The following is a 25199-nucleotide window of genomic DNA, read 5'->3' on the forward strand; positions in this document are numbered from 1 at the left end:
GAAGTAAGGTTAATTGGTCAGTTATGCAGCAAGCAGTACAAACTTGAGCTCGGTTATAGTAATTGTTGCTTTCTCTTCTTGTTCGTAAAAAAACCAAACTACTGGCAGCGCTAGTGGTAAAGAATCTGCCTGCCAATGCAGGAGATGCAAAACACTTGGGTTTGATCCCTGGGTCGGAAAGATCCCCATGACTAGGAAATGGCAACCCACTCCAGAATTCTTGCCTGGAAAATTCCATGGACAGAGGAGCCTGGCGGCTACAGTCCATGGGGTTGCAAAGCGTCGGACACAACTGAGGGCACATGGACGCACACACACACACACACACACACACACACACACACTTCCCTTCATTCTAGAAAATTCTCAGGCTCTAGGAGCTTCATTATCCAGCTGAAACCTGTCCACTTCCTTGTAGCTCAATATCCAGGAACTCTTCCTCTTCTGTTCATTAATATTCTTGTCTATGATCGCAGCCCCCGCAAGACCCCATTACTATATCCATGACTGAATTTTATGAGCCTCATAGATACGCATGAGATCCCCTTGGGACATCATTAACCATGGGATTATCCCACCCAAACTGCCCCTGATTGTAACCACTTACAGAGAACTCTCCTTGGGGGAACTGCAGTCTCATCCTACAGACTGGTTGGAGCCAAAACAATCGGGCCAGTCCCCAGACAATCCAGCGATTTTGGAAGCAAAACCTTAAAGAAGGCTCGTGAAGACAGCTAGGGCGGAAAACAACTCTCTTAAAGGTACACCTCAACCTAGAAACCCGGGATGGTGTGGGGATTGGGACCTGGGGGCCCCCACAGCAAGGAAGGGAGGGGTCTGGAGCAATGCTGTCCACTGGGAGAAATATGATGTGAGCTACTTGTATCATGGTGGTCATACTGATAATAAGAAAAATAAGAAGAAGAAACAGCCATTTTAAAAATAATATATTTAAAATATTACCTTAACATGTCCTCAACATAATATTGATGAGATACTTTACATTTTTTTTCACCCTGCATCTTCAGAGTCCAGTATTTTATGCTTACAACCTGTGATGATTCGAACTCGCCGCGTTTCAAATGCTAACGGGCCACACGTGGCCACCATATTGGACTACGTGGCTCTAGAGCCCTGGAAATGAAAATCCAGAGAAAGTGGGGGCGGGAGCCTTGAGGGCAGGTCAGGAGTGGGTGAAATCACAGTGTGTGAACAATGTCGTGCTAAGGAAGGCTGCCTTTCTCCTGACTTTGGGGGAAAGAGACGGAAGAAAAGGAAACTAGCCCGGACAGATTGCCTGCTGAGTTCCTGCTGGTGGACGCATAGCTTCATGGTTCTGTGAAGCTTTGCATTCACGCCTCTAAGGTAAGGTTCACTCTTTCTGTTTGATGAGGGAGGAAGCTGAGACACAGAGAGATCTTCCCGAGGTCCTGTTCTCCGCTCTCCAAAGGCAGCTTGAATCCATAACAGAAGAGGGGTGTGTGTGTTTGTGAGGGAGTCTTACGTAGAGGTTTTGCTTCGGACACAGAGTTATTTGCTGCTGAGGAGCTGAAGGGCTCGGTATTTTGAAGGTACTCTGTACTCCAGTGGCTTTATGCTCACGAGCTCCCTTAATCCTCACAATAGCTGTCATAGCTATCTCCACCTGACAGACGAGAACGGTGAAAACTGGAAGTCAGAGAGGTGAGATGACCTTTCCAAGGCTACCCAGCAGACAAAAGGAAGAGGTGGGCTCTGAGCCCTGATCGGTTGGGGGCCATTCTGTTCTCGTTGCTCCACTGTGATATTTTTGCCTTAAGAAAACCAGAGAGCAGAGGCTGCAGGCTAGACTGTTCGCTGGCCTCCCACTCAGCACCTTAGTACACCTGGTGTGGCTATTCTTGTGTTCTGCCTTGGGTGACAGATACAGGTGTCTCAGATCTGACTGCTGAAGTCAAAAATGGTGTACACTTCCTTTTGGTAGTTTCCAAATAAACAATACAAATGGTAGGGTTGTGGGATACTTATTAAATGAATAGATCAAAGGATGGATGAAGAAAAGATGAGGAGATGGAAGGATGGATAATGGACAGAAGAACTGAAGGATGCATGGATGGAAGGAAAGATGGGGAGATGATTGGAAGGATGGATAATGGGTAGATGGGTGGAAGGATTGAAGGACAGATGTATGGATGGATGGGAGGAAGGATGGGTAGATAGGTGGAAGGATGGATGATGGATAGATGGACAGAAGGACTGAAGGAAGAACAAATGGATAAATAGATGAATGGAACCAGGTGAACAGAGATTAAGAATACAGACTATCATTAAATAGGGGAAGCATTTTCTAGACAGTAACATTCTCTGATGGTGATTGCAGCCATGAAATTAAAAGATGCTTACTCCTTGGAAGGAAAGTTATGACCAACCTAGATAGCATATGCAAAAGCAGAGACATTACTTTGCCAACAAAGGTCCGTCTAGTCAAGGCTATGGTTTTTCCTGTGGTCATGTATGGATGTGAGAGTTGGACTGTGAAGAGAGCTGAGCGCTGAAGAATTGATGCTTTTGAACTGTGGTGTTGGAGAAGACCCTTGAGAGTCCCTTGGACTGCAAGGAGATCCACCCAGTCCATCCTAAAGGAGACCAGTCCTGGGTGTTCATTGGAAGGACTGATGCTGAGGCTGAAACTCCAATACTTTGGCCACCTCATGTGAAGTGTTGACTCATTGGAAAAGACCCTGATGCTGGGAGGGATTGGGGGCAGGAGGAGAAGGGGACGACAGAGGATAAGGTGGCTGGATGGCATCACCAACTCGATGCACATGAGTTTTGGTGAATTCCAGTTGGTGATGGACAGGGAAGCCTGGTGTGCTGTGATTCATGGGGTCGCAAAGAATCAGACACGACTGAGCAACTGAACTGAACTGAACATTCTCTGAAAAGTTTGGGAGACAATAAATAACAAAAAGGAAAAGAGAGAGGAAAATCATAAAATATTCCCAAAGTAAGTTTGCTTAGTTAACTAATTGTAGCAGGTCTTGCTTGGAGTCACTCTGCCAGTGATCAGTGAAGCGTCCACACGGTCTCCTAATCGCTATGAAATGCTGGCTCTGAGGAAGACTCAGGCATTGTGCTTTGCCCTATAGATGTTCTGTAAATTTGGTCCCTAAGAGCCACTTTATAAAGTTAATCCACCCTTAAGCCAGCTATCTATGTAGATTTGAAATTTTGCCATTTTAAATTTGTAATTTTGTAGTTTTGCTTTTCTGCAAAGGCTCTTCTATGTTTTCTTTCCCAGTCTTAATTATTTGTGTGTCTGTGTATATATGTATGGAGAAGGCAATGGCACCCCACTCCAGTACTCTTGCCTGGAAAAATCCCATGGATGGAGGAGCCTGGTAGGCTGCAGTCCATGGGGTCTCAAAGAGTCAAACATGACTGAGCGACTTCACTTTCACTTTTCACTTTCATGCATTGGAGAAGGAAATGACAACCCACTCCAGTGTTCTTGCCTGGAGAATCCCAGGGACGGGAGAGCCTGGTGGGCTGCCATCTGCGGGGTCACACAGGGTCAGACACGACTGAAGCGACTTAGCAGCAGCAGTATATATGTACATCCAACATGTATGTGTTTGTGTAAATGTATTTAAATATCTATCATGTGTCTGCCTGCAATGCAGGAGACACAGGAGATGCGAGTTTGATCCCTGGGTCAGGAAGATCCCCTGGAGGAGGGCATGGCAACCGACTCCAGTATTCTTGCCTGGGAAGTCCTATGGACACAGGAGCCTCGTAGGTTGCAGGTCATGGGGCCGCAGAGTCAGACAAGACTGAGCACAAGCACTGACAGCATAGATTATGTGTACATGTGTGTGCGTGCACGTATATAACCATATTGTATATGCATACAGATACAACATGTACAATTTTTGTTTTAAATTAAGAAAACCATGTATGTGGTAGATGTACCATGCACATCTAAGGTAACAGTTTACCTGGGAAAAGTCCCATGTGTGCCCTGGGTTGTTCATTTCGACTTCTCAGAGGTGACCAGTATTAACTGCTTTCTCACGTGTCCACTCAGGAGAATTTTCTGTGCAGAGATCAGATCAGTCGCTCAGTTGTGTCCTACTCCTTGCGACCCCATGAATCGCAGCACTCCAGGCCTCCCTGTCCATCACCAACTCCCGGAGTTCACTGAGACTTACATCCATCAAATCAGTGATGCCATCCAGCCATCTCATCCTCTGTCGTCCCCTTCTCCTCTTGCCCCCAATCCCTCCCAGCATCAGGGTCTTTTCCAATGAATCAACTCTTTGCATGAGGTGGCCAAAGTAGTGGAGTTTCAGCTTTAGCATCATTCCTTCCAAAGAAATCCCAGGGATGATCTCCTTCAGAATGGACTGGTTGGATCTCCTTGCAGTCCAAGCCCATGCAAAACACAATTGCAGTGTCTCGTGGAGAACAAGGCCCTCAGTGGCTGATGCCCTTTCCCTCCCTTGGCACTCAGCGTGGCCTGGCCGTGTGGACCTCCTTCTGCTCCCCAGGAGAGCCCTCCTGCTGTCTTTGCTCTTACTGTCCCCTCTCCTGGAATGCTCTTCCCCACGACTGTGTAGCTGACTCCAACCTGACCTTGGCTGTGCTCCGAGGGGACCTCCCTGATCACCTAAAGCAGACACCTGTCAGGCACCATCTACCACAGCCCCCTGTTTATTGTCTTCACTGCACTTATTCTGAAATGATGTTGATGATTTTTTTTTATTGTGGTAAAACTGCGCATAACCTGTAATGGACTTTTTTTTTTTTTTTTTGGATGCGCCATATGGCTTGAGAGAATCTCAGTTCCTCCACCAGGGATCAAACCCAGCCCTGTGAGTGAAAGGGTGGAGTCCTAACCACTCCGTGTGGACATCTGGTGAATTCCCTAAAATGGACCATTTAAAGTGTTGCCCAGAAAATCCCATGGATGGAGGAGCCTGGTAGGCTGCAGTCCATGGGGTCGCGAAGAGTCAGACACAACTGAGCGACTTCACTTTCACTTTCCACTTTCATGCATTGGAGAAGGAAATGGCAACCCACTCCAGTGTTCTTGCCTGGAGAATCCCATGGACGGAGAAGCCTGGTAGGCTGCAGTCCATGGGGTTGCACAGAGTCGGACACGACTGAAGCGACTTAGCAGCAGCAGCAGTCAGTGGCATTAAGTACATTCCCAATATTGTGCAACCATGACTCCCATCTTGTTCTAGGACTTGTTTATCACCCCAGATGGAACCTCTATTCCTTTCTCCTCTCTCCCCTATCCCAATAAAATACTAGCCTTAAAAAAAATTAAATATGTATTTACATTATGGGCTTTTCTGGGTCTGTACTGCTTTGCATGGATTTCTCTAGTTCCAGTGAGAGGGGACTACTCTTTTTGGTGGTTTCTCTTGTTGCAGAGCAACAGGCTCTAGGGCACACAGGCTTCAGTACCCGAGCTTCTAGCGCACAGGCTCAGTAGTAGCGGCACTTGGGCTTCATTGCTCTGCAGTATGTGGGATCTTCCTGGACCAGGGATCGAACCTGTGTCCCCTGCATTGGCAGGTGGGTTCTTATCCACTGTGCCACCAGGGAAGTCTAAAATATTAGCCTTATATGAGCCAGAACTTCACTTGTCCACGTCGCTGATAACACCGTATAGAGGATGCATAACAAATGTGTAACAAATGAGTAAATGAACATCTGAATGAATCAAAAAGTGGATACAGATGTTTTTACATACATACACTGTCCATTCTTGTCTAGAACTTGGACTTTTCACTTAATACTGTGTTTTTATAGCAGAACTGCTGCTGCTGCTGCTAAGTTGCTTCAGTCGTGTCTGACTCTGTGTGACCCCAGAGACGGCAGCCCACCAGGCTCCCCCGTCCCTGGGATTCTCCAGGCAAGAACACTGGAGTGGGTTGCCATTTCCTTCTCCATTGCATGAAAGTGAAAAGTGAAAGGGAAGTCGCTCAGTCGTGTCCGACTCTTAGCGACCCCATGGACTACATACACGTGCAACTCATTCTATTTAAAAGTATTGCGGGGTTAGTCCATGTGGGCAAATCAGAACTCACTGTACCAGTTCTCCCGCCTTCACTATTCATCTTGTTTCCAGTCGTTTCTATTAGACAAAGTCCAGAGGTTTTTGAACATTATGGTCTCCTGTAGTTGACGCTTCTCCAGCAAACCTAATGAAATGTGACCCTTATTTGAGGAACGAGAGCCAGATTCACAAGAGAATTTGGAGGGATGGTAAGGTTGGAGAAGCTGACAATATTTGAAAGGTCTGAGGTGTGTTGGTTTGGCAGCTGATAAGGTCAAAAATAAGAGGGTGTTAGAGGAAGCTAGGTGTAGATTAAGAACAAACAGTTCAATGTGTGATTGAAGTAATAGCTTTGAAGTCAGGCTTTGAGCTGCACGGAGAGAGTCATGATGGTTAGGGCAAGCTCCTCTTTGCATCCTCATTTCTTCACCCAACTTAGGTGGTACTCCATTCTCAGACTTGTTTCCTTTCTGTTCAAAGCTGGGCAGTCTTTCTGGGCTCCAGGCAGAGTGGTTAGTGACAGTCACAAGTATGGTACCTTGAAGTTAAGCGAGTAAGTCCGAAGTTCCATTGAATCCTTTCAAGAAACTTGGCTCTGAGATAAGTGATAAAACTGGTAATAAGCTTATCTCACAGTTGATAAGAAAGTTACCACTCACTGGAATTATATATGATTTGAGCTCTGGGCAATTTGAAAGGGTTAGGTTTGTGGGTTTGTGGCAGTATTTTTATTAGAAAAGAGTCCATTGGCCTTTTACAGAGTATTAATCCCTTTGTCATCTGCCATCGATGCCTTATGTGTTTTGGGGTCTCATTTAAAAACCTTTTCCTAATGCATGACCTCATGTGAAGAGTTGATTCATTGGAAAAGACTCTGATGCTGGGAGGGATTGGGGGCAGGAGGAGAAGGGAACGACAGAGGATGAGATGGCTGGATGGCATCACTGACTCGATGGACGTGAGTCTGGGTGAACTCTGGGAGTTGGAGATGGACAGGGAAGCCTGGTGTGCTGCGATTCATGGGGTTGCAAAGAGTTGGACACAACTGATCGACTGAACTGAACTGAACTGAATGCATGACAAATGTCATTGGTACCCGCTCATTTATTTGTTTGTATTTAGGAAATGGCAACCCACTCCAGTGTTCTTGCCTGGAGAATCCCAGGGACGGGGCAGCCTGGTGGGCTGCCGTCTATGGGGTCACAGAGTCGGACACGACTGAGGTGACTTAGCAGCAGTAGCAGCAGCAGTTTTGCTGCACTATTTAATTATTTTCCCAGCATTTGTCCCCTCCTTATGATTATAATATTCTTTAGTATTAAGCCAAGGCATTGATCATGTATCTGTCTCTATAATGAATTAATAAACTATTTTCCAAAGAGAAAAAAGACAAGGAGAAACTTGGCTCTGTAGAAACTCATCCCCAGTTGGTTTAACGATGAAGAGGATCACAGCCTGTTTGCGCTGTCTGGTTTGAGCTTTGCGTCTACCTTTATAGGCCGTCACCGTATATTTCTTGCCTATTTTTCTATCACACAAAGTAATAATAGTTCCTGCCTCCTGGGGTTTTTTACAGAGTTTTTTACAATTAATTTTTATTTATTTATTTTTGGCTGCACTAGGTCGCTGTTGCTGCACTCGGGCTTTCTCTAATTGCGGCGAGCGGGGGGCTGTTCTTCATTGCGGTTCGTGGGCTTCTTGTTGCACTGGCTTCTCTTATTGTGGAGCACGGGCCCTAGAGCTCGGGCTCAGTAGCTGTAGTACACTGGCTTAGTTACCCAAGGGATGTGGGATCTTCCTGGACCAGGGGTCAAACCTGTGTCCCCTACATTGGCAGGCGGATTCTTAACCCCTGGACCACCAGGGAAGTCCCACCTCATAGGGTTTTGTGATAATTAAATGCTAATTAAACAAAGCACCCAAAGTTACGCTTTGCACACAAGTGCTCAGCACATGTTGACCTCTGTTATTTATTGAGCTCCCATCATGTAATAAGAATTCTGCTTAGGTGGTCTCATCTCATTCTGAAAACAACCCAATGGGGTAGATTTCAGTAGTCCCATATATAGACCAAGACCCTGAATGTCAATCACTACCCATATCACACCCAAGATCCCCTGGATAAGCTGGAATTCACGTCTGGACCATCCTTTGTCAAAGCCACAATGATAAATATATTTAGCAGTTGTTAAAACAGATATTATGAGAGGTGAAATGCTCAGTGTCACAAAGCCAGCTTACGAGAAGGACTAGGATTGGAAATTATCTTTTCTGGACATCTTCCAGGATGACTGACTCAGATGGGGACAGTGATGATGAAAATGATAACGACTCATATTTACTAAGCACATTTTATGGGCCAGGTGCTGTTCAAAGCCTTTTGGGTCTGTATTAGTTCTCTGGGGCTGCTGTAAAAAAAAAAAAAAAAATTATCCAGCTGAAAACAACGCAGATCTAGTCTCTTACGCTCTGTAGGTCAGAAGACTTGCTGGGCTGTAATCAAGGTGTTGGCAGGGCTGTGTGCCTTCTGGAAGTTCTAAGGGAGAAGCCATTTCCCAGCTTTTCCAGCTTCTAAAGACTTGCCCCTCTGTGGGACTTCCCTGGTGGTTAAGATCTTGCCTTCCAATGCAGGGGGTTCAGGTTTGATCTCTGGCTGGGAAAACAAGATTGCACATGCCTGGGGGCCAAAAAAACCAAAACATAAAACAGAAGCAATGTTGTAACAAACTCCATAAAGATGATCTGCTTTCCTCGGTTCATGGCCCCTTCCTGATGTCACTCAAACCCCTGCTTCCACTGTTCCATCTGATTTCCTGCCTCTCCTACCTCCCTTACGAAAAACGTCTTTATGGTTGGCTGCACTGGGTCTTCATTGCTCTATGAGGGCTTTCTCTACTTGCAGTCAGCAGGGGCTACTCTCTAGCTGCAGTACGCCGGCTTCTCACTGCGGCGGCTTCTCTTCTTTCGGAGGACGGGATCTAGACACGTGGGCTTCGGTAGTTGCAGCTCTCCATGCCAGTACTCTTGACTCTAGAGTGTGGGCTCAGCAGTTGTGGTGCACAGCCTTAGTTGCTCCACGTGCCGTGGAATCTTCCCGGACCAGGGATCGAACCTACGTCCCCTGCCTTGGCAGGCAGATTCTTATCCCCTGCCCCACCAGAGAGGTCCCTGCCTCTCTCTTATAAGGACTCTTATGCTTACTCTGAGCCCACCCAGATCATCCAGGGTAATCTCCCCATCTGACGATCCTTAACGTAATCGAAATCTCCACTGCGACATATTCACGGGTTCTGGGGATTAGGGCGTGGATATCTTTGGCGATGATGAGTATCTGGGTATTAGCATCTACTAACTACCTCACCCTGACTTTTGGAGGCAGCAGCAATTACCATCATTGTCTCCATTTTACAGATGAAGAACTGAGACCCAGAGCCCTGAATAGCTTTCTCTTTTACTTTATTGGGGTACAGTTGCTTCACAGTGCTGTGTTAGCTCTGCTACACAATGAAGTGAATCAGCCATGTGTATTTACAATAACCAGGAAATAGAAGCAACCTAAATGTCCACTCACAGATGAATGGATGAAGAAGATCTGGTGCATAAACACGATGAATAACTTTCTTAACATCGTAAAGGTTCTAAGAGGCAAAGCTTTCAAACCAAGTTCAGGCCTTTAACAGCATTCCACATTCTGCCTTTGGGGATATCTTAGTATATAGGCCAAAAATGATTAAATTTTAATATTGGGAAGGGGGTTTGAAAGGAAAACTTGAGGTGAATGAATTAATGAAGGTACAGATATCGGAGATATAAGCATGAAATTGTAGGTGGTGAAGAGTTTAGAAGAAGTGGTTCAAATCTGTCTCTCCCCCTTATTCACAAAGGGGATTACCTAGCACAAAGGGGACTATCTAGTTATTATCTAGCTTGTACACCCTCCATCATTTGCAAAGTACTTTCCAACATCTATGGCTCTTATCATAAGGTCTTGTGGTGGGTTTTTTTCTCCCTCACTTGATGACTGGGAAAACTGCACCCAAGCCGGACTGCAGGTTGACTGCAAGACCCCAGCAGCTCGCGTTCCTACCAGCCAACAGTGTGGTGACAGAGGCAGGATGCCAGCCCCAACCACCCCATGGCCCGGGACAAAGTGACCTCCAGCACGTTTGAGCGTGCAGGCGCTTGAGGAATCGCTTGGCCCTAACCTGAATGTTCCAGACGTTCAGCTATTAAGACTCACTTTATAGCCCATTCCTTGCCTTGAACCACCCCCAACTTATTTTCTATTAATATCCACGACTTGATCCAAGTAGGTTCATTAATCTTCCAGAATGGCAGTCCATATCAACTCGAGTCTGCACGAAAATCCTTTATGACACACACGTCTGGTGTCCCATGCAAATCTCTGGTCTGAGTGGGGGTTGGGGGTGGAGCACCCAGGGGAAGAGAAGAGCAAGACCCTGAAGCATAAGCAAGCTCGGCTAGTTTATGTAAGAAACAGCAAAAAAGACTAGTGTAGTCTGAATAGATCAAAGGAGAAGAGATAAGGAATGAGCTTTGAGGGGAGGGCTTGATATGGACTGTGAATGTTATGATAAGCGTGGTGGAGAACTCTGAATTAATGACTGCTGCTAGTCCCCACTTTAATCCCTCCAGTGGCTTTCAGTTGCATTTTTAAAATAATTTGACTTATTTTATTTTGGCTGGGTCTTTGTTGCTGTGTGGGCTTTCTCTGTTTGAAACGAGCAGGGTCTACTCTCTGGTTGCAGTGCGCAGGCTTCTCATTGCAGTGGCTTCTCTTCTTGCGAAGCACAGGCTCCAGGGCATATGGCCTCAGTAGCTGCAACTCCCCAGCTCTCGAGCACAGGCTCAATAGTTGTGGGGCAGGGGCTTATTTGCTCCGAGGCCTGTGAGATCTTCCCGGACCAGGAATTGAACTTGTTGCTCTTTCGTTGGTAGGCAGATTCTTTTTACCACTGAGTCAACAGGGAAGCCCTCCAGTTGCATCTTTTAAAAATATGTATTTATTTATTTACTCGGCTGTATTAGGTCTTAGTTGCTCCACGGCATCTTTAGTTGCTGCAAGTGAACACTTAATTGAGGCATATGGGATCTACTTCCCTGACCAGGGATTGAACCTGGATCCTCCTCTGCATTGGGAGCATAGGGTCTTAGCCACTGCGCCACCAGAGACGTCCCAAACTTGCATTTAGAAAACAAGGAAGGCTTTGCAGGGTCCACTCTATTCACCTCACCAAGCATTCATAGCCAAAGATATGAGTAGTATCTAGTGACACCACTATATCCCGCTGGAGTGATATAGTTCCAGCTCATCTTGTTCTTTGAATGCATCCAGCTCTTTTCCATCTTAAGCTTTTTGTCACATCCTGCTGTCTCTGCCTAGATGAGCCGCAGACACGTAGCCCGGCTCCGCTCATGGCTACTCATTGTTCTCTTCCTCCGGGTCTCAGTTTTCATGTCATTTTATGAAGAGACTTCCTGACCTCACAGTCAGAACTAGCTTTGCTGGTTAGTCTTTATCACAGCCTCTGTCCTCCCACCCGACTGCTGTTCTTTGTTACCACATGTTCTCATCCTCTGATCGAAACCATCAAGCCAGACTTTCTGAAACTCAAGAGATGTTCAGGAGACTGAGAAGTTCTTCGGGAATGTGAAGGGGTCTACTACAGAGAAGAGCCTGTCTGGGGATCGCTCGCTTTCAGTCTCCCCTTTTTTTGTCACTCCTCAAATCTGAGGAGGGTACAGAGGTGGAAAATGGGGGGGAAAATGGAATAAAGTTTGAATAGAGGAGTTAATTGTAAAGTCATCAGGGGAATTCGATTCAGCAGCCTTGTATACCAGACCAGGAGAGACTGGAGGCCAATGTATCATCAAGGGGAAAACAAGAAGCGTTTAGGGGAGAGACAGTAAAGCCCGGACTTTAATCAGTAACGGTAGGGACAGAGAGAGAGGGGTGGATACAGGAGCTATTCAAAAAGTACAATCACCTGGGTTTGATGACTGATAGGATGTAGGGAGGAGATGGGAAGAGCAAAACTTTACTCTTAGGGGAATAACTCAAGAGACTGGGAGGAATACTGACAGCAGTTGAACCTGCTATCTGTCACTTACCATCTGTGGTCTTTGGATAAGTTATGCAACCTCCCAAATTCCAGTTTCCTTCTGCAAAATGGAGATGATCACCATGCCAGCTCTTCTGCTTGCTAGAAGGAGTAAAGTGGATACAAATCCTAGAACATCAGCATACAAGAGGCACTCAGTAACTGGGAGCCAGTAGTAGACAAGGCAATAGTAGCTGAGCCGCAAAGGAAACCCAGACCGCCAAGGCTAAGACTGGCATTGTCGTTTCTGCTGAGAATGGCCTATTTATATGTCATTGAGGAAATGCCATAGAGGCAACCAGAGCCAGGAGAAATTATGATTGACGAGGATAGTAATGCTTATTGTTCAGGTACTTTTAATAGCCAGCCGAGGAGATGGGTGTGGTGCGTGAGAACCTAGTGGCAGCAAGAATGTTGAGCGTCTAGCCTGGAACACAGTAAGTGCTCAACAAGTGCTTCATCTTTCCATCACATGCTCCCCTCTATAACGACAGAATATATATATATGTATATGTCTGCCTGCAGTGTGGGAGACCTGGGTCCAATCCCTGGGTTGGGAAGATCCCCTGGAGAAGGGAATGGCTACCCACTCCAGTATTCTTGCCTGGAGAATCCCATGGATGGAAGAGCCTGGTGGGCTACAGTTTATGGGATCACAAAGAGTTGGACACGACTGAATGACTAACACTTTCACTTTTCACTTTGTAAGAATAAGCTATTTTTTTCTTACCCCTTGGGGATAGAAAGAAAATAGCCTGCGTGACATCAAACCTGGGAGTTAGTGGAAGAGGAAGGAAACCCATGGGAGCCAAATTTTTGTCTTCCTTCAATCCAGAAAGAAGAAGCCAGCCGAGATGAATGGATGGCCCAGTTACCTGCTGGGGTGGATGGCCTTCCTCCTCTACTCCTATGGAACAACTGGAAGTGAGTATACTGGGAAGCAATGGGGAGGGTTTGGGACCTGGAAAGAATAAATGAAGTAAAGATGACTGGATCCAAGTAGGGAGAAGATAGCCTAGTAGAAATCTCAGACCGACGTGGGGTGTGGCCCCTGGATCTGCCGCTTTTTCTCTGTGTGACCTTGGTCATGCCCTGTAACCTCTCTGAAGTCAGTCCTCAGCCTTGAAAGAGGAATAATGGCATTTACCTCATGGGACGATGTTGAAGCCTAAAGAAAATAACAGACGCAAGCATCTTTCACAGATTCAGCACAGGTTAGTGAAGTTGCTCAGTCATGTCCGACTCTTTGTGACCCCATGGACTGTAGCCCACCAGGCTCCTCCATCCACGGGATTTCCCAGGCAAGAATGCTGGAGTGGGTTGCCATTTCCTTCTTCAGGGGATCTTCCCGATCCAGGGATCAAACCCGGCCTCCTGCATTGCAGGCAGATCTTTACCATCTGAGCCACCAGGGGAATCAGCACATGGTAAGGCGGATATAAATATTTTAATATAAAGAGGGGGCTCTATAATTCCAGTACACTGAAAGCTCAGAATCCCTTACTTGGAAATTCCCTTTATACTCATTACAAAAAAAAATTGTGGGGCTTCCTTTTTGGCTCAGTGGTAAAGAATCTGCCTGCCAATGCAGGAGACACAGGTTCAACTCCTGGTCCAGGAAGACCCCACATGCACATGTCTATAGATTAATTTATTCAATACATATTTTTATATTTATTTGGCTGCAACAGATCTTAGTCACAGCACTCGGGATCTTTTAATTATAGCAAGTGAACTCTTAATTGCAGCCTGTGGGCTCTAGTTTCCCAGCAGGGATCGAACCCTGGACCCCTTGCACTGGGAGCATGGAATCTTAGCCACTGGACCACCAGGGAAGTCCTTTCAATACATATAGGTTGAGTGACTCCGAAGTGCCTGGATTTGTGCTTTGATCCAGAAACATAACAGTAAACAAAACCCACACCCTACACTCAGAGTGTTTACGATGAATGGAAGTGCGAGAGACATAAACTGATAATATTATCTTAAAAACTGGTGAGTATGACACTGCTGTATTTAAGATGCACCACCCACAAGGACCTACTGCAGAGCACAGGGAACTCGGCCCAATGGTATGTGGGTGGCCTGGATGGCAGGGGAGTTTGGGGGAGAATGGATACATGTATATGTATGTCTGAGTTTCTTTGCTGTCCACCTGAATCTACCACAATACTGTTAGTTGGATATACTCCAATGTAAAATTAAAAGTTTTTTAAAAATGGTAAGTACATGTACAAAGATTGGCCCAGTGTATTATAAGAGCAAGCAAGCGTATTAATCCAGGCTGAACCAGGTCTTGATGAATGAGTAGCCGTGAGCAAAGTTGTTCTGGGCAGGATGAAGGACATGAGCAAAACTCCAAAGACAAAGAACATGGAGGAAGGTCAAGGGAATGTTAATCGCAGAGTGAGAACAGAGAGGTCAGCAAGTCTCGGATTATGGAGGGTTTTAACCCAGTTAAGAAGATTAGACCATCTGCTGGACTACTTTACAGATGGCTAATAGTATCTATTAGTGTTGATTTTTGCTAACAGCTCCCAAGGATAAACTTAATTCTATGTACACGGGGTACCAGCCTGCCCTCCCCACCACCAGCAGCATCCTGTATACTCAGGGGTGTTCCTGGGTGAGGACAGTCATTAATGATGACGACAGTTAACTTTTGTTAAGTAGTATCTGCCTGCCATGGAAGAGACGCGGGTTCAATCCCTGGGTGGGGAAGATCCCCTGGAGAAGGGAATGACAACCCACTCCAGTATTCTTGCCTGGAGAATCCCATGGACAGAGGAGCCTGCCGGGCTACAGTCCATGGGGTCGCAAAGAGTCGGACAAGACTTAGCAACTAAACAACAACATCCTTACCGTGGTGCAGTGGTTAAGAATCCACCTACCGGTGCAGGGGACACAGGTTCAATTCCTAGTCCGGGAAGATTCCACATGCCAGGCAACAACTAAGCCCGTTTACACCACAACTACTGAAGCGCTTGCACCCTAGAGCCCATGTTCTGCAACAAGAGAAGCCACCGTGATGAGAAGCCCATGCACCACACCTAGAAGGTGGTCTCCACTCGCCACAACTAGAGAAAGCCCATGCTGCTGCTAAGTCACTTCAGTTGTGTCCGACTCTGTGCGACCCCATAGACGGCAGCCCACCAGGCTCCCCCGTGCATAGCAATAAACACACAGCACAGACAATGACACATTTTAAAAAGACGGTTACCAATATCCTTGGCTTCTACCCGGTAGATATCAGTAACACAGCTACCAGTTCCTCCCTCTCCCTCTTGTAACAACCAGAAATGTGATGTCCCCTGGAGGGGGGGGAGGTCATAATTGCCCCTTCTCCATTGAGATCCACCATTCTATGCCCAGCTGGCAGACAGAGAAACAAAGAAGTGTGGAGGGTTGATTGGAAATTTTTTTGTTGAGCCAGGAAATGATAACATCATTTTAATCCACATTTTATGAGTCATAACTTAGTCCATGGCCCCACCTAACTATAAGAGAAACTGCAGACCCTTCTCCAGTAGTCTGGTGGTTAAGACTTCGCCTTCCAGTGCTGGGGGTATGGGTTTGATCCCTGATCGGGGTGCTAAGATCCCACATGCTTTTCAGCCAAAAAAACAAAACATAAAACAGAAGCAATACAATAACAAATTCAATAAAGACTTTAAAAAACATGGTCCACATCAAAAATTCTTTAAAGAGAGAGAGACAGCAAAATGGATTCTAGCTATGAGCTCAGAAAGAGAAGGAAGCTGGGTTTGGCAAATATATGGAAGTTTTGCCTCACCATCTTTGTAACATGAGCTAACACACATGCACACACATGGAGGAAGACAGGCATGTACATATATGCACACACATGCATGCATTTATGTGTGTGCACACACATAACCTATCAGAGCATCTTACTCATAGTAACCCATCGTTATATCTTTGAGGGAGGGAAAGAGGAATGTGGAGGAGACGGCAAAGTGAAAGCAAGGGCCGTTCTGATCCTGCTGAAAAAAATCCAAGTCCTCACTCTAATTGTTGTTATTCAGTCGCTAAGTTGGGTTCGACTCTTTGTGACCTCATGGACTGTAGCCTGCCAGGGTCCTCTGTCCATGGTATTTCCCAAACAAGAATACTAGAGCGGATTGCCATTTCCTTCTCCAGGGAATCTTACCAGAGCAGGGATCAAACCCATGTCTCCTGCATTAGCAGGTGGATTCCTTACCACTGAGCCACCAGGGAAACCCATTGTCACTCTACTATCAAAAAAAAAAAAAAAAAAAAGAAAAAGGTATTAACTTTAAATCACTCCTTGTATGGGCCCTCTTTTCCTTCTCCATGAAATGAAGAATTGGGTTCGCACAGCGTTTCCTTTTTCTAAGGTGTGGGTTTTTGTTGTTTTTTTTTTTTTGATGTGGATCATTTTAAAATCTTTATTGAATTTGTTACAATATTGTTTCTGCTTTATGTTTCTTTTTCTTTTTTTTGGCCTCGAGGCATGTGGGCTCTTAACTTCCCTACCAGGGATCGAGCCCGCACCCCCCATGTTAGATGGCGGAGTCTTAACTACTGGACCGCCAGGGAAGTCCCAGAACAGCATTTCTTAAGATGTGTTTCAGGGACCACTCATCGCCAGCACTATTGACTCATGGGGAAAAAAATAAAAAGGACAACTCAGTATACTCTATTTCACTCTTGTTAATTCAATCCTCATTTGCATATGGACTTCTGTGATGAATCCCATCACTGAAGAAACCTGTTTAACACTATTTCACATGGTGTTTCCCAAGTTTATTTTATTCTGTCAGTTATTTTTTGAGCATCTGCTATGATCCAGTCCCTCTTCTAGGTTCTGAGGATACCTGGTGTAAAAGATAAAGTCCCCATCTTGGTACAGAAGGATAGAAAGGTCAAGAGTTGTGTTTCCAAAACTTTACTCATTCAAGGTCACCCCCTCCATACCTGCCACCACCCGCATGCCATCAAGAATATTCTGCACTCACCATTTTTCTTTCAATGTGCTTCCTCTTCCTGAATACATTTATTTTAAATGAATTGTTAGCATCAGCCCTGTAATCTATAAAAGCACTGCTACTTGCCATAAATAGGAAGTACCAATAAAAATAAACACTATGAGAGCAAAAGCCCATTATTAAATTCTACTAGATACTATTGTCCTAAAAGGGTTTTGAGCCCGAGTTCTGCTCTCTCTCTCTCTCTCTTTTTTTTTTTTTGTTAAAAAGGGAGATTATTAAGTATTAGAGATATTGTAGGAAATACTAGCATTAAATTGAAGCTTTTTCTTTTATGTCATCAGGAGGATTGAAAAAGCATTGGAAAACGAAATGGTTTTTTAGTCTGTGATTCAAAATTATTTCATGTGTGTCTTTTCATAACCTGATGGAATCTTGCAATTTACCAAACTTTTTTCAAAGATTTTTTGACATGGACCATTTTTTTAAAAGTCTTTATTGAATATATTACAATATTGACTGTTATATATATATATATATATATATATTTTTTTTTTTTTTGGCTGCCAGGCATGTGAGATCTTAGCTCCCCAACTAAGGATCGAAGCCCCACCCCAGTGAACCCACATCCCCTGCATGGGAACATGAAGTCTTACCTACTGGACCCCCAGGGAATCCCGTCACCAAAAGTGTCTTGTATGCCATTTACAATAGCCATGCTGGTTTGGAGACATAATATATCTTGGTTGCCTTTATTGTTTATGAAACTCATCCCTACTACTCTGGGTCCAAACATAAGCTGGAAATGTTCTTGTATGTCGTTAGGAAATTAGATGCAAAGACTATACTGCAGACTTCAGGCCATCATATAAAGCAGACAAAGTCTCATCCTTGGCTCCTTCTTTGGGACTAATCCCCTACTTGTCCCTCTGTCCTTCAGATAAGAAAGATTCATGCATCTTTCCCTTCACCTACAAGGGTTCTACTTACTTCTCTTGCACCAGAGCCAACAGCTTATCCCCCTGGTGTTCGACCAGAGCCATCTACGATGGACGGTGGAAGCACTGCCTGACAGAAGGTGAGTGGTACCACGTGATCCGTCAGCAGGCGCCTTCAGAGGATGGGCTACCAAAGAGAATGCGGAGGCGTGGGTAATATGACCTTTTTTTTGGCAGACCAAACACTGAGTGTTAATAATGGGTAATAACGCTAAGGATCATAGAGTGAGGAGTTTCCCCGCAGTCTAGTGGTTAGGACTCAGCACTTTCACTGCCTGGGGCCCAGGTTCAATCCTTGGTCAGGAAACTAAGATTCCACAAGCCATGTGACATGGCCAAAAAAGAAAAAGATAATGGTGTTAAAAGTAGTGCTTTCCAAGATATGAAAGCAGACTAAATGTCCATCAACAAATGAATGGTTAAAGATGATGTGAGATACACACACACATGCACACGCACACGCACACGCACATGCACACAATGGAATATTACTCCGTCATTAAAAGGAATGAAATAATGCCGTTTGCAGCAACGTGGATGGACCTAGAGATTATCGCACTAAGTAAATCAGAGAAAGACAAATATCTCATGGTGGCATTTATAAGTGGCATCTAGAAAATGATACAAATGGACTTATTTATAAAATAGAAACACCTGGAGAAGGAAATGGCAACCCACTCCAGTATTCCTGCCTGGGAAATCCCATGGACAGAGGAAACTGGCGGGCTACAGTCCATGGGGTCGCAAAGACATGACTGAGCGACTAACACACACACGCAAATACAGATGATATATTTAAAGTAAGAGCTAATAAAACCTTCATCCAAAGATTAGTGCCTGTAAAATCTCGTAAAAAAATAAAAAATAAAAAAAAATAAAAAAATAGAAACAGACTCACAGACACAGAAAACCAACATACAGTTACCGGTAGGGAAACATTGCAAATATTGCAATAAGGTGAGTCATATGAATGTTTTGCTTTCCCAGGACATATAAAAGATATGTCACACTGTACTGCAGTCTAAATGCAATGGCATTATATGTCTTTAAAATAATTACATACTATTAATTTAAAAACTCTCTCATTGCTCAAAAATGCTAACCATCCTCTGAATCTTCGGTGAGATGCAATCTTTTTGCTGGTGGAGGGTCTTACCTTGATGTTGATGGTTGCTGGCTGATCAGAGTAGTGGGTGCTGAAGGTTGGGGTGACACAATTTCTTAAAACAAGACAACAAAGAGGTTTGCGGTATCTATTGACGCACCCTTTCGTGAACAATTTCTCTGCATCCTGCAGTGCTGTTTGACAGCATGTTACCTACAGTAGAACGTCTTTCAAAAGTGGAGTCAGCCCTCTCAAACCCTGCTGATGCTTTATCAACTAACTGCATATAGTATCCTGTATCTTTTGTTGTGATGCCAACACTCTTCACAGCATCTTCACCAGGAGTAGTTTTCATCTCAGGAAAACACTTTCTTTTCTTGTCCATTAGAAGCAACTTCTTATCCATAGGTTATGTATTTAATGGTGCCTCAAAACAATTGCATTCACCACATCAAAGATCATTGATTAACCCAATCCCTGGTGGCTCAGTGGTAAAGAATCCGCCTGCTAATGCAGGAGACATGGGTTTGATCCCTGGTCCTGGAATATCCCACATGCCTCAGAGCAACTAAGCCTATGTAATAAAAAGAAAAAAAGAAATCACTGATCCACCATAACAAATACAATAATAATTTCAAAGTGTGGAATATTGGGAGAATTACCGAAATGTAACACAGGGACACACAGTGAGCCAGTGCTATTGGGGAATTGGCGCCAACAGACTGGTTCAAGGCAGGGTTGCCACACACCTTCAACCTGTGAAAACCGAAATCTCTGCAGAGCACAATAAAGCGAAGTGACTAAAGACAAGTTGAGCCTGCACTGCCTCTGTTGCAAAGTCCTCTGCAGTTCAAGCAAATCAGGATCAACCGGTTGAAACTGAATTAGGAAATTACAAGTAGATATATGTATTTTTTAGATCTGGAAAAGAGGTCCCCAGGGACTTCCCCGGTGGTCCAATGATTAGGACTCCGCTCTTCCAATGCAGGGGGCACAGGTTCGATCCCTGGTTGGGAAACTAAGGTCTTGTGAGTCTTGCAGCCAAAAATGAATGACCAGAGAAATGTCACAGCACTCATGGACGTCTTTCTACACAGACTATCCACGGTGTGTCTTCCCCTTCATCTACCGGGGAAAGCCCCACAATGGCTGCATCACGGATGGCAGTTTATTTGGAAGGCAGTGGTGCTCAGTCACTTCCAGCTTTGATGAGAAGCAGCAGTGGAAATACTGTGAAACCAACGGTGAGGCGCTGCAACAAGGAGGGTGTGTTCGCTGGGGGTGGGGACGGCGGCCAGCAATGATTCTCGCGAGGGCGTGGGGACCGGGCGGTGAGCACGCGCGCTCAGACTCCTTGTCACCTCGTGAGCTATGGCCCGCCTGGCTCCTCTGTCCATGGGATTCTCCAGGCAAGAATACTGGAGTGGGTTGCCATGCCCTCCTCCAAGGGGTCTTCCCGACCCAGGGACTGAATTCGAATCTCTTATGTCTCCTGCATTGGCAGGCGGGTTGTTTTCTTTTCTTTTCTTTTCTTTTAACCACTAGCACCACCTGGGAACATAAGGCTCTAATTATGTTCGTTTCCATCATTATTTTCAGAGTACGGGGGAAACTCTTTCAGCAAGCCCTGCATCTTCCCTGCCATGTACAGAAATAATGTGGTCTCTGAATGCCTTGAGGATGAAAACAGCAAGCTCTGGTGTCCAACCACGGAGAACATGGATAAGGACGGGAAGTGGAGTCTTTGTGCCGACACCAGTACTATGGGGAAGGGGATTGGGTGGGCACGGGTGGAGTCCTTCATTCATTCACTCAACAAATGTCTATCCCAGCCCTACTGTGTGCCGGACCCTGAGCTGAGCACTGGGGCTATGATGATGAATATGCAGATTCCCGCCCTCAGAGATCTGATGAACAAATAGCATAAAGAATGCCATAATGCCACAGGCAAAAATGTGGTCTCCTTAAGATCCAAGAGAAACGGGCCAGTATAAAATTTGCAAAATATTAAATATCCAACACTCAAATAACAAGTATGCTATATGATAAGGTTTTGAAAAATCTGTTACTAATGAAACTGGAAAGACGGTGAAGCCAGTTCAAAGGACTTGTAAGAAGCATCCATGGATGCTCAAGTCCTTTATATAAAATGGTGTAGAAGAGTTGAAAGTGAAAGCCGCTCAGTCGTGTCCGACTCTTTGCGACCCCATGGACTGTAGCCTGCCAGGCTCCTCTGTCCATAGAATCCTCCAGGCAAGATACTGGAGTGGGTAGCCTATCCTTTCTCCAGCTCATCTTCCCAACCTCAGTATTTGTGGGTTCTGGAGCCACAGATTCACCAACTAGATAATGCATTCCTCGAGTGGAATATTGAATCCTCAGAGAACCTGTGACTACTGAGGGTCGATTGTACATAGTCAATGAAGAAAAGAATGCCAAGCTGAAGCAAGATTGCTAAATTAGATACAAAATCCATTAACATCTAAAAACAACCAAACCTTTGGGTTTATCTTGTCTACCAGATAGAGATGACTGGACTCTCTCTTGAACAAATTGGGCTTCCCAGGTGGCGCAGTGGTAAAGAATCCGCCTGCCAATGCAGGGGTCCCAGGAGATTCAGATTCCAGCCCTGAGACAGGAAAGTCCCCTGTCTCAGGGGACAGGAAATGGCAACCCACTCCAGTATTCTTGCCTGGATAATCCATTGGACAGAACAGCCTGGTGGGCTACAGTCCACGGGGTTGCAAAAGAGTCTGACACAACTTAACGACTAAACAACAACAACACATCACCCCTTCGGCAGGAGCTCAGACAACACAAGCTTAAGTGAGGATGAAGCCTCACTGTGATGTAAAGACACAGGAGTAACCCCTGTCTTATCTCCACTTCCTCCCTAGGAATTTCCTCATTGGTTCCTGGCTTCCCTTGCCACTTCCCGTTCAACTACAAAAACAAGAATTATTTTAACTGCACCAATAAAGGATCAAAGGAGAACCTTTTATGGTGTGCAACCTCTTACAACTATGACCGGGACCACACTTGGGTGTACTGCTGATGCAAAGGTGAGCTCTTTTCCTTCCAGCATGATTTGCTGAGTTTTCCAGTAAGACGAGTTCTATTTCTCAGAGAAAAGGTGAAGTTAGCGGGGGTGGGGGAGGCTGGGACAACCTCCCAAAGTAGAAGACAAGAAGAAATCAGGATGTCTCTGAAAAGCAGAGGAGCAGGGTGAGGAGGTGAGCGAATGATTTCAGAACCAGAAAGGTGTCATTCCAAAATTTAGGTCTGGGAGGATTTGGGTGTGAAAAATTCAGAAAGTGGAATTTCTTGAGTTGAGACTTTAAATGAAAGGACAAACTTGAAAAGAGATAACCAAGACCTCTCTGGTCCCCCTGATGACTCAGCAGTAAGGAATCCCCCTGCCAATGCAGGAGACACAGGTTCAATCCCTGGGTTGGGAAGATCCCCTGGAGAAGGAAGTGGCAACCCACTCCAGTATGCTTGCCTGGGAAATCTCATGGACAGAGGAGCCTGGTGGACTATGCTCCCTGGGGTTGCAAAGAGTCAGACATGACTTTGTGACTGAGGACACACACACACACACACACACACACACACGTCCCCAGAAACCTTGTTGTTGATCCCGTACCTGCTTCACTGAGTAGCTAACCAGGGAAAAGCTTAGGTTCACCTCTCACCCTCTCCCCAACCTCAGCCCATACATCATCAACTGTCTCCATGGGACCCACTTCATCCTTCCTTTTTTCTATTCTTTCCCTTCCAGCTTCCATATTCTAAAGCCTATAAAAATTCTCTCTGGACCTCCTGCACTGACTTTGTCACATTGTAATTCTGGAATCTGAAAGTAAACAGAAGCCCTCTCGTCAGATATGTGACCATCCTGGTGATTCCAGCAGTATTTATCCTTGCAATTGCATGTGGGTTATAGAACCAAAATCCGTGACTCTTCCTGAAATTTAGTTTGATGGTGAAAATTATCTTCCACGTACAGAGGAAAGGCGAAGAAGTCGGTTTGGGACTCTACCATCTTAACAGTTGTTGATATTTTTTTTAGTCACTAAGTCGTGTCTGACTCTTTGAGACCCCGTGAACTGTAGCCTGCCAGGCTCCTCTGTCCATGGGATTTCCCAGCAAGAATACTGAAGTGGGTTGCCATTTCCTTCTCCAGGGGATCTTCCCAACCCAGGGATGGAACCTATGTCTCCTGCGTCTCCTGCATTGGCAGGTGGATTCTTTGCCACTACACCACCTGAGAAGCCCCCATCTTAACAGGGTGAATACTAAAAAAAAAAAAAAACAAACCCACAGTGGTCCCCAATCTGTGGCTAAGTCTAAGAACATTTTTAGTCTCCAGCCTCAAATTTGTAACCATCAGAGAAGAACTATCTCGGGACTCCCCTGGCGGTCCAGTGGTTAGAACTCCATGCTTCCACTACAGGGGGCACAGGTTAGATCCCTGCTCGGGGAACTAAGATCCCTACATGCCGTGCCCCAAACAACCAAAAACAAGCAAACAAAATAAACAAACAAAAAGAACAGAACCATCTCCTTGCAAGTCCTGCTCCTACCGAACATATTACAGCACAGGTGAGGTTGAGGTGCTTATTATTCACTGACTTGATCCCATGAGCCAGGTGAGGGGCAGCAGGTATCTAACTGCTCTTGGCTCAGCTGCGTCATTTTATTCCCAACTGAATCTTAAAAATCAACATGAAGTCACTTTTTAACTCATGTTACATTTGAGTCAGTGTGTACCTGTTACCTGAACACTGGCTTTTGATTTTCTTTTCAAGGGAAGGAGACACGTCTCCAGTGGAAGGCTGACATATTAAGTCTGGAACCTGCTTCATCTTTTTCATCAAATCTTTCAAGCTTAGATAATCGCCTTTAGGAAGAACCTGTTCACCGTCTTGCTTCATCACTCGGTCCTTTGTGAAGAACAGAGGGAAAATGTGGTCTAACCACCAAAAGGGAGCCCCACATTAACTCTGGGGCTGCCTTTTCCGCTTCCTAGAACGACAGATATGGTGAGGGATCCAAAAGTGTGGGGAAGGAAACGCTGGTGAGTCGTATGGTGCAGAGATCAGATTCTCAGCCCAGGGATTCTAGGAGATAATTGCAGCCTGCTATCTCTTTCTGGGAAGTTACAGACTTGGGTGGAGCATTTGTAGGTACTTATTAAATCATTAATAAATAAATTAGTACATCAATGGAGGGTAGAAAATTCATTGCAAGATGGCCTCAACTTTTCCCTTATGGTGCCCATGACAGACATCAATAATCAATTGCAGAATCTGTTTCCTGTGAGCCCAGATGCAACCTCATGTTGTTGGTGTTCTTCTCTTCTTGTCCATTCTCTCCTTCCTTCTCCTCTTCCCTCTCCTCCTCCTCTTCTCCCTCCCTGTCCTCCTCCTCCTTCATAAAATCCCTCTCAGTGGACTTCACCAGTGGTGCAGTGGATAAGAATCTGCCTGCCAATGCAGGGGACTCGGTTGGATCCCTGGTCCGGGAAGACCCCAGATGCCCCAGAACAATTAAACCCCTTTGCCATAACTACTGAAGCCCGAGCTCCAGAGCCCGTGCTCTGCAACAAGAGAAGCCACCGTGGTGAGAAGCCCATGCACTGCAATGAAGAGTAGCCCCCTCTTACCACAACTAGAGAAAGGCCACACGCAGCAACGAAGACCTGTCGCCATCAAAAATAAACATTTAAAAGCAAAACAGAAAAACCCTCTGAGCAACTACGACCATTGTCCCTCACCACAGCCAGACATTAGGAATAGATTTCAGCCATTCAGCCTCATTCACTGCCAGTCTGATCGTTACATTCACATGACATCGCATTGATGTGAGAGATGGTCTTTTTCACTTTAGTTTAACAGCCAGAGCACACATCTTCAGTCAATCATATAAAAACACCCTAGTAAGCGTAACCGG

At 45.4% G+C, this 25199-nt stretch overlaps 1 protein-coding gene across 6 annotated transcripts; it reads left to right on the forward strand.

The window, feature by feature from the left end:
* Positions 1 to 92: 92 nt before the first annotated feature.
* Positions 93 to 24472, forward strand: ELSPBP1 (epididymal sperm binding protein 1). 6 transcript variants are annotated; one of them, XM_086349679.1, is made up of 7 exons: positions 93 to 761; positions 13007 to 13095; positions 18082 to 18219; positions 20342 to 20488; positions 20844 to 21002; positions 22142 to 22306; positions 24056 to 24472. In XM_086349679.1, the coding sequence occupies exons 2-6, from the start codon at positions 13026 to 13028 to the stop codon at positions 22297 to 22299; spliced, it is 672 nt and encodes a 223-aa protein (XP_086205805.1). In that variant the 5' UTR covers positions 93 to 761; positions 13007 to 13025; the 3' UTR covers positions 22300 to 22306; positions 24056 to 24472. The 6 variants fall into 6 exon arrangements, with proteins under 6 accessions (XP_086205805.1, XP_086205810.1, XP_086205808.1 ...); XM_086349680.1 differs by lacking the exon at positions 93 to 761 and adding an exon at positions 1034 to 1365; XM_086349681.1 differs by lacking the exon at positions 93 to 761 and adding an exon at positions 1038 to 1365 and having other exon boundaries at positions 18146 to 18219.
* Positions 24473 to 25199: the final 727 nt, after the last annotated feature.

This window comes from Bos grunniens, chromosome 18, assembly GCF_055505025.1.
Source record: "Bos grunniens cultivar Pamir isolate PY7600 chromosome 18, Bosgru_T2T1.0, whole genome shotgun sequence".
In the NCBI taxonomy this organism is placed as follows: Eukaryota; Metazoa; Chordata; class Mammalia; order Artiodactyla; family Bovidae; genus Bos; species Bos grunniens.

Bases quoted from the DNA above. Each gene is read 5' to 3' on its own strand.
- ELSPBP1 (XM_086349679.1), top strand. From the start codon at position 13,026: ATGAATGGATGGCCCAGTTACCTGCTGGGGTGGATGGCCTTCCTCCTC. The intron at 20,489-20,843 runs GTGAGGCGCTGC...CATTATTTTCAG, and splicing joins GAAATACTGTGAAACCAACG to AGTACGGGGGAAACTCTTTC. The intron at 21,003-22,141 runs GTACTATGGGGA...CTTCCTCCCTAG, and splicing joins GAGTCTTTGTGCCGACACCA to GAATTTCCTCATTGGTTCCT.